Genomic DNA, 12,423 nt, shown 5'->3' on the forward strand with positions numbered 1-12,423 from the left:
CGGCGGCGGCGATGGCCCGGCGGGGCGGCGGGGGCGGCGGGCAGCCCCTCCCGCTGCCGCTCCCGCTGCTGCTCCTGCCGCTCCTGCTCCTGCCGCCGCCCGCCGCCGGTGAGCTCCGCCGGGAGACTGGGGCGGGGGGCGCGGGTGTGGGGCGGCGGGACGAGCGCGGGACGGGGCGCGGGAGCGCACGTCGAGGGTGCCGGCGACAGCGCGGAGGACGTGTGTGCGGTGGGTGGGAGAGATGCTGGAGCGGAGAGCGGGGGTCCTTGCGGCGGGACGCAAGGGATGAGCTTGGGATGGGTGTGAGGTACGGGGGCAATGGGATGTCTGGGGTGCGCTCAGTGGGGCGGGGGGCGGGTGAGGACGGAACACGGGGGCGTGTCCGCTGGTCAGGACGTGTGGGGCGCGGGGGTCCGCGCGGCGGGGCTCAAGGGATGAACTTGGGATGGGTGTGAGGTACGCGAGCCATGGGATGTGGGGTGTGCGTGCAGTGGGGCGGGTGGGAATGGAGCACGGGCGTGTGTGCGGTGGGCAGGGGGCTGCAGGCAGGGGGGTCCGTGCAGTGGAGCACAGGACAGGGTGCCTGGGGGGCGGTGGGGATGAGCCTGTAGTGGGCGTGAGGTACACGAGCAATGGGATGTGGGGTGTGCACACAGTGGGGCGGGAGGCAGGTGGGAATGGAGCACGGGGGTGTGTGCGGTGGGCAGGAGGGCTGGAGGTGTGAGCCTCAGGGCTCTGTGAGGTGCCGTGGGGCAGAGGGATGAGCTTGGGATGGGTGTGAGGTACACGAATAATGGGATGTGGGGTGTGCATGCAGTGGGGAAGGGAGTGGGGAGATGCGGTGGGCAGAAGGGCTGCAGGTGTGGGGTGCAGGGGTCCGTGTGGTGGGGTGCAGGGGATGAGTTTGGAATGGGTACGTGTGTAGGTTGGGATGAGCTACACGAGCAATGAGATGTGGGGTTTGCATGCAGTGGGGCAGGGTGTGGGTGAGAATGGAGCACAAGGGCGCAGCAATGGGGGGATGGCATCCTGGGATGTGGGGTGCACACGTGATGGGACACGGTGAGTGTGGCACAAGGGATGGGGCGAGCATGCAGTGGGGTTTGGGGCGCGTATGCAGCAGAGTACAGAAGTGTCCCCAGTTGGGTGTGGGGTGCCATGGGGCACGGGGTGCATGTACACTGGGACATGAGGTGGGTGCGATATGTGCAGAGATGCGTGTGCAGGGGGGTGTTTGCATAACGGGATACAGGGATGCCTGCGTAGAGGGTACTGGATGTGTGTGGAATGGGATGCGTGGACGTGCGTGCAGTGGGGCACGGTGATGAGCATGCTGTGGGGCACGGTGTACCCATGCACTGGGGCATGGAGACAGATGTGCAGTGGGGCACAGAGTTGCGCGTGCGAGGAGGACGCAGGCAGCGCACAGGCAGTGAACACCCTGGGAGGGAGGCGTGTGCGTGGGCAGTGAGTGGGCCCGGGGGGCTGCAGATGCAGGGCAGAAGGCTGTGTGCGTGCAGGGGGCAGCGGAGATGGACAGCCTGCAGAGACGGGGGTGTGTGTCCAGCGGGGCGTCAGGATATGCGAGGAGATACATCGACGGGAGCATGTGAGACCAGGAGCACGCTGTGGCACGGAGCTGGCTTAGTAACCGGGATGCGGAAGGATACTTGGGGGCTTGGAGGGGGCATTCCCTGGGAAGGGGGCAGCTGTCCGGGGGCTGCCGGTGCCGGAGTGCAGCTGTGGGGCGACAGCGGGAGCTGTGCGCGGTGCTGACCGCCAGCCGCGGAGCTGTCCGCGGTGCTGACCGCCGGCCACGACCTGAGACTGTGGCACCGGGACTGGGGTCCTGCGGCTCCGGCTGCTGGCCTGAAGCAGAGGGGCTTTGGCTTTTCTCCTTCCATCCACTCCGTTTCCATGAATAGCAGTCCCGCTCCATCCTCCAGCACCTCTCCCGTGCTCTGGCTGCACTGCCACGGCGCCTCAGACTGACCCTCTGTGTGTAGCTAGTTCCCTCCCCTTGCCCTGGGCGCGTGAGCATGAGGGGGCTGTGCTGGGGCTGGCTCCGGGTCCTTCCCCCAGCTCCCCTTCTGGAGTTGTGTTCAACACCCTCCCTGGGGTCCCCTGCCAGGTCACTGTCCCCACGTGGGGCTGTGGAGTGACCTGGTGGTTCCTGGTGGAAAAATTGGGATCGGATGCTCTTGCATTGAGGAGACAGGTGTTTCATGCTTGGCTTGTGCCGGCTGGCAGTGAAGGGGAGGGGGAGCTGCCTTTGTTCCAGACAAGGGAGCAGATGCATGTCAGTGTACAGCCTGCTGGGGCTGCACACACGCAGCACAAACACACGTGCACACAAGCACATGCGCACACTCCCGGCCAGGAACATGCGGTGCAAAGCAGACCCTCTTCTCAGCTATCCCACTCCACGCTGGACGAGTCCTCTTGGGCACAGACCTGCTCCCAGCCCACCTTCTGCTGGCCTCCCCCTTTCCAGCAGCTTGTGAAGAGGGGTATCTCATTCTTACTGTGTCTCTGGGGAATAATAGATGGGTCTCCCAAGCTGGCACTGGTGTAGTGTGGTAATGGTAGGTGAAGTTACGGCTGCTGTCTCAAGTCCTGCTCTCCATTGTGACAAAGAAGTGACCGCCTCTCTGCTGCTGGGGCTCCTGGAAATCCCTGAAAATCAAACTGCCAGGCAGCTGGTCAGGGGGAGGTGGCCCCCATGTGTGCTGTGGGCTTGCAGGAAGTGTCTTTCAGATATGGGGCTGTGCACAGGCACACACCCCCATGGACGTGGGTTTGCACGCCTCCACTCTGCCATGCGTGCAGACAGCACCCACGTGTGCATATGTGCACACATATGTGCACCGTTCCTCCTCCACAAACCACAGGAGAGCTGGGAGGCTGTGCAGGAAAGTGCTCTGCTCCCTCCTTCTTCTCGTGGCACTTTATGATGGGCTCAGTGCTGAACCTCCCCAGCAGGCAGGTGAGAGGGAATCTGTGTTCCTGTGGGACCTGACCTGCTAGAGCATGGCTGAAGCCACGAAGAATGTCCCTTTATTACAGGTAAAATGCAGGGAGCAGAGCATGAGCAGCCAGGGCGGTGGGCTCCTCGGGCTACAAACCATCAGTCCCACAGCTCTGTGAACTGAGCTCGAGGCAGTGCTGAACCAGGAATGATGCCGAGTCTGCCAGGGCTGGGAGACACAGCTGGGGATAGCTGACATCAGCCCTGGGGACTCACTGAAATGGCACTGTCCCAGCCCCTCCTGCCTCCAGGCTGCTGGACACTTGCAACATACTCAGAGCCTGGGTGGTGGGCCTGCTCTGGGAGGGGTGCTACACAACCCCCTCCCCAGTCCTTTACCCTGCTGAGAGCCCCTCGGGTCTCCTTTGCAGATGGGCTCTTTGTGACCGACTACTTCACCCGCACACCACGCAAGCTCAGCCCCTTCCGCTCCTTTGCCAGCATCGAGCTCTTCCACTTCCACATTCCCGAGGACACAGTCATCGCCGTCTGGAACCTCATCACCTTCAAGGAGCAAGGTGGCACCTTTGGGGATCAATGCCCAGACCGTAGCATCACCGTGTGAGTAAGCAGCCTGCCCTGCCTGTTTCCTTCCTGCCTGCCTCTGCTGCTCCTGCCTGGGTTTGCCCCACAGCTTGTCCGCTCTTGCCTGCTTCTTTGCTTCCACAACCACATGTACCTATAGAGTCAAAGAATCATAGAATCACAGAATGCTTTGGGTTGGAAAGGACATTAAAGATCATCTTGTTCCAACCTGCTGCCATGGGACATGTTCCATTAGAGCAGGTTGCCAACTGGGTACCACACAGCTGCTTGCTCATCCTCCCCCTGCTCCCCCGGTGGGGAGGAGAAACCATGGGAAAAAAAGTAAAACTCGTGGGTTGAGATAAAAACAGTTTACTAATCAAAATAAATATGCCAATAACACTAATGATAAAACAGCTACAACAACAATAATAGTAATAATAATAACAACAGTAACAAAAAGGAGAGAGAGAAATAAAACCCAAGAAAGATGAGTGATTCATCACACAGTTGCTCACCACATGCTGACTGATGCCCAGCCTGTTCCCCAGCAGTTGTTGGTGGCTCCCTGCCAACTATCCCAAGTTTATACACTGGGCAGGATGCTCTGTATGGAATGGAATATGTTCTATATGGTGTGGAATATCCCTTTGGCTAGTTTGTGCGAGCTCTCCAAGCCATGCTCCCTTCTGGCATCTTGTGCACCTGCTCTCTGGCGGAGCATGGGACACTGAGAAGTGTTTTAGGCTAAGTGCTGCTGAGCAATAATGAAAAGTCAGTGTGTTATCAACATTGTTCTCATACTAAATCCAAAACACAGCACAGTACCAGCCCCTAAGAAGAAAACGAACCCTATCCCAGCCAAAACCCAGACAACATATACGCTCCTTCCTCATGATTCATCTTCCCGGGACCAGTGCAGGCTCCACTCTTTTGTGCATCTCATAGATGAACTGTTTTGCTTAAACACCCACTCAAGAAAGCTCACAGTCTCCAGAAAGGTCCCAGCTTACAGATGGCTTCCATGATGTCTTTAAGCACAGAGGAAAGACACCCACATATAGGACATACTGGCCCTGCCACGATGCCCAGCCTACACCCTGCTGACTGCTGTCTCTCCTGCAGGTATTTCCGCTCAGGGGCTCCCTCCGTCATTAACCCGCTGCACACGCACTTCCCCAGGGACACAGCTGTCCCTGGCTCCTTCGCACTGACCCTCACCTGGACCCTGCCCAACCGCACCACGGGAGTGTTCAATGTCACCAGCCCGCTGCCTGGGGACTGGTTCCTGGCTGCCCACCTGCCCAAAGATGAGGGCAAGATCTCTGTCAAGGTGAGGGGCCTGGAGGGACCGTGGGGACGCAGGGCTGGGGTCTGACTGCTCTGCGCTGGCAGTGCCCAGGGCAGGTGTCCCCAGTGGGGGCCATGCTCTGTGCCCCTTGCCCTGTGCTGACTCTCCTCTGGTGCAGGGGCTCTACGAGGAGTGCCAGTATCTCTTCCAGCCACAGCTCATCGTGCAGCGCCTGGTGAACATTGCTGTGCTGTACCCTGGTCATGTCACCGAGCAGAGCATGGCCCCCCACAACCGCTCCTGCCTCTACAAGTGAGTACAAGAAGGTCTCCTAAGGAGGGGCATGCTCAGGGTGGGGAGATAACGGTGTCCCATCCCGCTGGGTTCCCTCCCCAGCCCTGTTAATCCACAGTGATGGGCACAACTTGGCACTGCTGTCCCGCAGGGTCTTTGTGCCCAGCTACACATCGCGAGTGCTCGTGGAGGTGCTGCGGTGCCGTGGGGCTGAGGGCTGCCCGCTCTGGCTGCGTGTGCGGGCCAAGGCTCCCCCCCTGCACAACTCCACAACACTGGACTGCCGGGAACACACTCCCTGCCAGCTGGCCCAGGACCTCCCCTTCTGGCAGCACTGGTACTACGTACTGGTGGAGAAACACCCTGGGGTGCCGGGCACCGTCTCCTTCCAGGTCACCGTGCAGCTCACAGGTGAGGGTGCATGAGGAGGCGTTGGTGGAGGCATGGTCTTGACTCTGGTTTGGTGTGGGGGTTAAGGGATGCCCACAGGATCTGTCCCCAGCTGGGCACAGGGTTATTACCAGCTCTGCTGGGATGGGTATGTTGGGAGGTGTTGGGGCCGGGTTGCAAATGGACATGGGAACTAAGAGGGGGCTGGAGCTGTGTGGTGCCCAGGCTGATGGCTCTGTCCCTCCAGACTGTTCCCGACCCAGCCTGGCCCGGCCACCTTTCCTGCCCTCCAGCGCCTCCATGAACATGCCCCACTCCTTTGGCTCCGCGGGCGGGCTGGCGCTGGGGGACAGCCCTCCGCCCACCAGCCCCAATGACACGAAGCACCCAGTCCCCATCCCTGTCACCTCACATGCTGGAGAGCGGTGCTGGCCTGTCCGGCCCACACTGCGCAACGAGCTGGACACCTTCTCCGTTCATTTCTACATCTTCTTCGGGCCCAACGTGTCAGTGCCACCCGACCGCCCCGCTGTCTTCGTCATCAACCTCCTGCCAGTGCTGGACAGTGGTGGGGTGCTCAACCTGGAGCTGCGCCTCAACGTGGTGAGGTGGCCACATACACCCTGAATGGGCCAGAGTATGGGACAGGGGGCAGGGTGGGAGATGGGTGATGTCAAGGTTGCAACAGGGCAGGGAACAGGATCTGGGGTCATAGGCAATGGTTGTGAAGTTTTGGGATGATGGAGAATGGATTAGGGTGCTCCAAGGGCAGGATGATAACCTGGGTTTGGAGTGTTCTTGGGTGACGGGCAGTGGGTTAGGGCACTGCTAGTTGGTGTGCTGCAATCCAAGTGCTGTCAGAGCAGGGGACATCCCTGGCACTGGTTTAAGGCCATCTCCTCTGCCATCAGAGCTCCCTGTGTGGTGAGAATGTGACAGTGTTCGGGTGTCTAAACCATGAAGTCCCACTGACGTCTGGTGACAACACCTCGGTCACCTGCGAGACAGGTAGACTGGGCTGTGCATGTCCATCCTGCCACATCCATGGGGTCACACCCCCCTGTGTCTGGCAAGAGGCTGGGTGGGGGGAGGCTACAGAGACCATGGGGACATGTGGCCCTGGAGCTTGGCACAGGGTACTCTGTCCCTGTTCCAGCTCTGCCCAGGCCAGGGGGCTGCACCTTCCCCTGCTCACCCAGAGCTCTCCTGGCCCACAGAGTCTCTGGCAGGCTTCCTGCTCTCCGTTAATGCCACAGCCAGCCTCAGCCGCCTGCGGATCCCCTACCCACAGACAGGCAGCTGGTACCTGAGCCTGCGCTCTCTCTGTGCCACGGAGCACGGGTAAGAGCCCCAGCATATCCCCTCCCTGTGCCCCCAGGGGGGATGTCCCCAGCGTGACCCGTGCTGGTGTGTGCCGTGGGTCTGTGGGTGTGCCTGTCCCCTGCGCTGCGTGTCTCCGTTCCTGTGTGTGCACGCGGCTTTGCGGGCTGTGTGTCACCGTGTGAGTGCTGCGTGGGCACGGATGGCTCCATCTCGCGTCTGCCTGACCATCTGTGGGTCCCCGCGGCTCTTCCCTCTGTCTCGCGGTTAGGAAGTGCCTGTCAGCTCGCGAACGCCGGGCATCTGTCAGTGCCTCTCCGCCTCCGCGGCAGGGCCCATCTGTACCTGTGCCCGGGAGGGGACCGGGCTGTCGCTGGGAGGACAGGGCTCTGCTCTGCGTGTGAGGGGGCATCTCTGCTCAGGCTGCGGCTCTGCTCAGCATCCCCAGGGACTGGTCCTGTGCTGTGGCTCTGCTCCTGGCCTCTGTGTCCGCCTGGAGCCCTGTGGAGGAGAGGGGCTGGTGTGTGTGTGTTATGTGTCTGTACGTGCAAGGATGCATGAGTGCAGATGATGCTGCGTGCATGTTTGGTGCAAGTGTGGATGCAGCACTGCATGCAAGTTTGGGTGCACACACGCAGCTCTACGTGCCTGTTCGGGTTTGCAGGAGCAGTCAGGGCTTAGTTCAGGCAGTCAGGGCTGTGTGTGTTCTTCATGCATGCGTGTGCAGATTTGACTGCGTGAGGACACAGTCAGTGGATAGCAGTGCAGCCGGCACTGTGTGCGTATTTGTGTGTGTTGGGGGGGGTGTGTGTGCCCAGCCAGCAGCTGGTACGTGCTGTTGGCCTGTGGGGCTGTCTGTGCTCCTGGTGTGCTGGAGCTGAGGAGGTGCTGGCAGTGCCCAGAGTCTTGTGTGTGGGCAGCGTGGGGCAGTGGGGATGGTGTGCCTGCCCTGACTCCTCTGCTGCGTTTCTAGTTCACGCTGAGTTGCCAGTCGCAGTCAGTCCTTCCCTGAAGGGTTCACACACGGGCATTGCAGGGCAGGGCACAGTGTTTGCACAGCAAAATCCAAACGAAACAGGAACCAGCTGAGTGTGCTGCTAAAGGCAGAGGGGGTTTAAGCGTGGCCACATTCCTCCTGCTCACCCAGGCTGGCACAAACAATTGAAGCACACAGCATCCTTGGGGACCGGCTCTCAGCTACCATACACAACACCAAAGCAGCTCATTTTCAGGCTTGCCCAGTCCCTGGGTCTCCCATCACCTGCCAAGTCTGGGTGTGACAGGTGGCTCTGGCAGAGGCAGGAGCTGCTCCAGGGCACAGGGTGAGGGCTGACCTCCTTCTCCCACCCCCCAGGTTTGAGCCTTGCACTAACGTGACAGCTGAGGTGTACCTGCGCACCTACCTCTCCCCCTGCATCAACGACTGCGGCATCTATGGCCAGTGCAAGCTGCTGCGCACCAACAACTACCTGTATGCTGCCTGCGAGTGCAAAGCTGGTGAGAGCTGCCCCGGGCACCCACGGACCCCCAGCATCCTCCCCTTCTCCTTGCGGGTTGTATATCCCTTCATGCCAGGTCTCTGCAGGGTGCTGGAAAGGGGGTTCCCTGCTCCACCCCCCAGCCCCTGCGAGTGCTGCAGCGGTGATGGCAGCTCTCCCTGGTCACAGGCTGGAATGGCTGGGGCTGCACGGACAACGCTGAGGCTTTCTCCTATGGCTTCCAGCTCCTCTCCACACTGCTGTTGTGCCTCAGCAATGTCATGTTTGTGCCTCCCGTGGCCATTGCTGTCCGCAGCCACTACCTCCTAGAAGCTGCCGTCTACATCTTCACCATGTTCTTCTCCACTGTGAGTCTGGGGTGGGGTGGCTGAGGGGCAGGCAAGGGGCTGGGGCTGTGCAGGGCAGCTCTCACACCCTTTCCCTGCTACCCCAGTTTTACCATGCCTGTGACCAGCCAGGCATTGTGGTGTTCTGCATCATGGAGTACGATGTGCTGCAGTTTTGTGACTTCTTGGGCTCTCTCATGTCTGTCTGGGTCACTGTCATCGCCATGGCCCGGCTCCAGCCCATAGTCAAGCAGGCAAGTGTGGGGAGGGGGCATGCAGGGCAGGCATGGAAGGGATTTATCCTGATGGGTGCCCCACTGCCCCACAGGTGCTGTACCTGCTGGGGGCCATGCTGCTCTCCATGGCTCTGCAGATGGACCGTCACGGGCTCTGGAATCTGCTGGGGCCCAGCCTTTTCGCTTTGGGGATCATGGCCGTCGCCTGGGTAAGATGGTGTCCCTTATGTCCCCAGCCTAGCTGCGCTCAGCATCCTGCTCCTGCCAGCACCTCCCTTCTGCTGCCTTCACCCTTCCCCATGACCCCCTCTCCCTGGCTCCTGAGGGATGTGTCACCATGGCACAGGGGTTGTGTCCATCCCTGCCACAGCTCCCCCTTCCAGCCTGCCCTTTCCCCACCACAGACGGCTCGCACCATCCGTCGCCGCCACTGCTACCCACCGACCTGGAAGCGCTGGGCTTTCTACCTGTGCCCAGGAGCGCTGATTGCGGCGGCGGCCGTGCTGCTCTACGCCTTCGTGGAGACAGAGGAGAACTACTTCTACATCCACAGCATCTGGCACCTGCTCATCGCCGGCAGCGTCGGCTTCCTGCTGCCGCCCCGTGCCAAGCCCAGCAGGCGCCTGGGGCCGCTGCCCCGGCGCAAGGGATGCGGGTACCAGCTCTGCGTTAATGAGCAGGAGGAGCTGGGGCTTGTCGACCCTGCCGTGGCCTCCATCAACAGTATTTGTACCAGCTGATGCTGAGGCCAGCTCAGACTCCTCCGGCACGGACAGCAGCCCTGTGGGGCTTGGCACCCGCTCTCTTTGCTGGCCACCCATCTCTGGGAGTGCCAGGACTCCTCTGGGCAGGCACACAGCCATCTGTGCCACCCTGTTCTTCCAATTACAGCCTGATTGAACTTGTCTCCAGGAATTGCTGTTGCTCAGTCTGCGGCAGAGCTGTGGGGTCTCAAGGCTGAGCTGGGCCATCCTCCTCTCTTTGCCAGGCCATGGAGTTGCTGAGGGGATGTGGCTGTGTGTGGAGGGGAGGAATGGCAACAGTCTCTGGCTCTCAGTGAGAGCTCCTACCCTGTGGTGGCTGCTCTGGAGCTGATGCAGCTCCAACATGGAGCAAAGTGACTGGCAAGAGATGGGGACCAGAGGCTGCTGTGTTTTGGCTCCTGGCATGACAGGTTGCAAGGCTGGGATGTCTTTGTTGGGGCACTGTGCTCTCACAGGATGGCTGTAATGTCAGATCCAGGAGCAGCTGTGCTGTGCCAGGGCATCCAGGATCCCCTCCAAATCTGCAGGATTGTGGGGAGCCCATAGCTATGGGGGTAGGTGCCCCTGGGGGTGATGCTGGTGCTGCCTGCTGTGGCAGTGCACAGGTCCAAGAGTGCTCTGCCTGCAAGGGCCTCACCAGGAGCCCAGAGCCTGTTGGTGTCACCCCCCTGCCTGGGGCAGCCTGCCTCAGCACCCCACATGTCGCTGCACCCAAGGAGCAGCAGACAAGTGACCCTGTGTCCCTGCTGTTGCCCCCAGCCCTGTCTCTGCAGGCACTGGGCTCCAGTGGGAGGGGCATTGCATGGACTGTACCCTGTGACCCGCTTGGGGCGGCTCTTTCTCAGCCCCTGCTCCTTGTCTGGCTTATGGTCAGACTGTGGGCTCAGCACCCTCTGCAGCCAGTGGTGACCATGGTGTGGTGACAGACACCCAGGCTGTGTGTGTGCCTCAAGGACAGGGGGTTTTCACTCTGCTTTGGCAGCTCAGAGGGGTCAGGGTGGACCAGGGAGGACAGGGAAGATTCCACTGATACTTCTCAGCCCAATGGGGACTCCCCAGTCCCCTGAGAATTTCTCAGCCCTGCAGGGGTCTTCAGGGTGGAATCCCGAGGCAAAACTCTGCATCCTAGCAGCCACATCCTAGCTCAGCAGAGCCCACCCACCAGCAGCCCCCCCCTCTGTACCCCTGGGGACAGAGCCCGGCACAGGGAGATTTACTGGATGCTTAACAGGATTAGCAACTGCAGGCGGGCAGGCAGCTATGTAATAGGATTGCAATCTAATTAAAACTGCTGCTTGGGAACTGGGCTCCAGCTGGCCAGAGCGGGGTGGGCTTGGGGGGCTGTGGGGGCAGCTGAAGAGGACTGTGGGGATGGGGTGGGCAGAGCAGGAGGAGGGGTGAGCTGGTGAAGAAGACCATGGCAATGCTGGTGGGTTCAGGGATTTGCTGCCTGTGTCTCTGGGCCTTGGTGTGGGATGTGCCCAAGGGGAGCCAGCCTGGCCTGGAAGTGTGCTGGGCAGCCTTGGCAGGAGCCCCAGTCATTGTGCAAGGGCTGGGGAACCTGCATCTGCCACTCTCCTTCCCCCCTGCAAGCTCACCCTGCAGCCCGCCCTCTGCCATACAGAGTGTCCTGTCTGGTCTGGCCAGGTGGCAGATTAAGGATTAATTTTTTAATTAAAATCATTACTCATTTCACCAAGTCCAATTGCACCCCACTGGCAGTAGCAGCCCCCAGAGGATGAGGAGCTTGGCTTTAGCTTTCACATCAGCAACACGCTGGAGTGCAGAGCACACTGGGCACAAGCTGGTCCTGCACCAGTGCACCCCAGTGTCATGGAGATGTTGGGGCTGCATGCAGCATCCTTACCCATCCCTCATCCCTTGTCTCACTGCTGTAGGGCTGAAGTGCAAACCTGCTGCTTGTCAAATTTGTGAAGACCCTACAATAACACAGCCGGTGGTGGGATGAGCTTTCCCTTTGCAAGCAGCTGCACAGCCCCTGGCCTGCCCCACAGCAGACACCGTGGGGCAACACATGTGGGACTGGACCCTTGAGGTGGCGGGGTGGGCAAGGGTTTCAGCCAGCAGAGCTGCCCAGGGAAGCCTGGAGGAGCCACACACCAGCTCTGCTAGACTCTGCTTTTCCGGGCTGCTGGTGCAGCTCAGAGCTCCCTCTCCTTTTAATTAAACCTGCAACTGCATTTTTCATCTCAAGGACAGGCCATGCATCTGACCGCACTGCCCAGGAGGGAGCTCGGCCAAGCAGCACTGGAGGGGATCCAGGCATTCTCTGCCAGCCCAGCTCATCCCTGGGGGCCCGTGGGCAGCCTGCTGAGAGCTGGGAATCCCCATTCCCACTTCATCTCCCAGTCCCACGGTGGGCAGAAACCCATTCCCCTGCCCAGGAGGCCGGCACAGCTCGGGGCACGTTGAGGTGCATTGCAAGTGCAGAACCCACAGTCTTGCAGGACAGAAAGGTTTTGTGCTCCCAGCACCAAGCATGGAGAAGCCGGTCTCTCCTGTGGGACACCCAGCACAGGGAGTGTGTGTGCCTCTCCCACCAGGCCTTTCTGGGAGCATGCTGGGACACACCATGGGACACTCTGATTCTTCTCAGTCACCTCTCCTTTGTCGCAGGGTCAGGAGCACCAGCGTGTCCATCCCTGTGGGTCTAGTGAGCTTTTCTGCCATGGCTCCCCACGGCCTCCAGCCTCTGTCCCATAAGGATGCACTTGGGGTGAAGGCTGGAC

The 12,423-nt window shown here is 60.6% G+C and overlaps 1 protein-coding gene across 2 annotated transcripts; it reads left to right on the top strand.

The window, feature by feature from the left end:
* The first annotated feature begins 1,712 nt into the window (after positions 1 to 1,712).
* Positions 1,713 to 9,816, top strand: TMEM8B (transmembrane protein 8B). Of its 2 annotated transcripts, none has more exons than XM_042028617.1 (12): positions 1,713 to 3,589; positions 4,679 to 4,886; positions 5,023 to 5,156; positions 5,290 to 5,549; positions 5,776 to 6,131; positions 6,440 to 6,536; positions 6,746 to 6,869; positions 8,203 to 8,345; positions 8,516 to 8,694; positions 8,781 to 8,927; positions 9,002 to 9,118; positions 9,280 to 9,816. In XM_042028617.1, the coding sequence occupies exons 1-12, from the start codon at positions 3,249 to 3,251 to the stop codon at positions 9,580 to 9,582; spliced, it is 2,409 nt and encodes an 802-aa protein (XP_041884551.1). In that variant the 5' UTR covers positions 1,713 to 3,248; the 3' UTR covers positions 9,583 to 9,816. The 2 variants fall into 2 exon arrangements, with proteins under 2 accessions (XP_041884551.1, XP_041884550.1); XM_042028616.1 differs by having other exon boundaries at positions 1,715 to 3,589; positions 9,314 to 9,816.
* Positions 9,817 to 12,423: the final 2,607 nt, after the last annotated feature.

Source organism: Corvus kubaryi, unplaced genomic scaffold, assembly GCF_017639235.1.
Source record: "Corvus kubaryi isolate FWS band 111438036 unplaced genomic scaffold, C.kubaryi_AGA036_p1.0 37308, whole genome shotgun sequence".
Classification (NCBI taxonomy): Eukaryota; Metazoa; Chordata; class Aves; order Passeriformes; family Corvidae; genus Corvus; species Corvus kubaryi.

Bases quoted from the DNA above. Each gene is read 5' to 3' on its own strand.
- TMEM8B (XM_042028616.1), top strand. From the start codon at position 3,249: ATGGCACTGTCCCAGCCCCTCCTGCCTCCAGGCTGCTGGACACTTGCA. The intron at 6,537-6,745 runs GTAGACTGGGCT...CCTGGCCCACAG, and splicing joins CTCGGTCACCTGCGAGACAG to AGTCTCTGGCAGGCTTCCTG. The intron at 8,695-8,780 runs GTGAGTCTGGGG...CTGCTACCCCAG, and splicing joins TCACCATGTTCTTCTCCACT to TTTTACCATGCCTGTGACCA.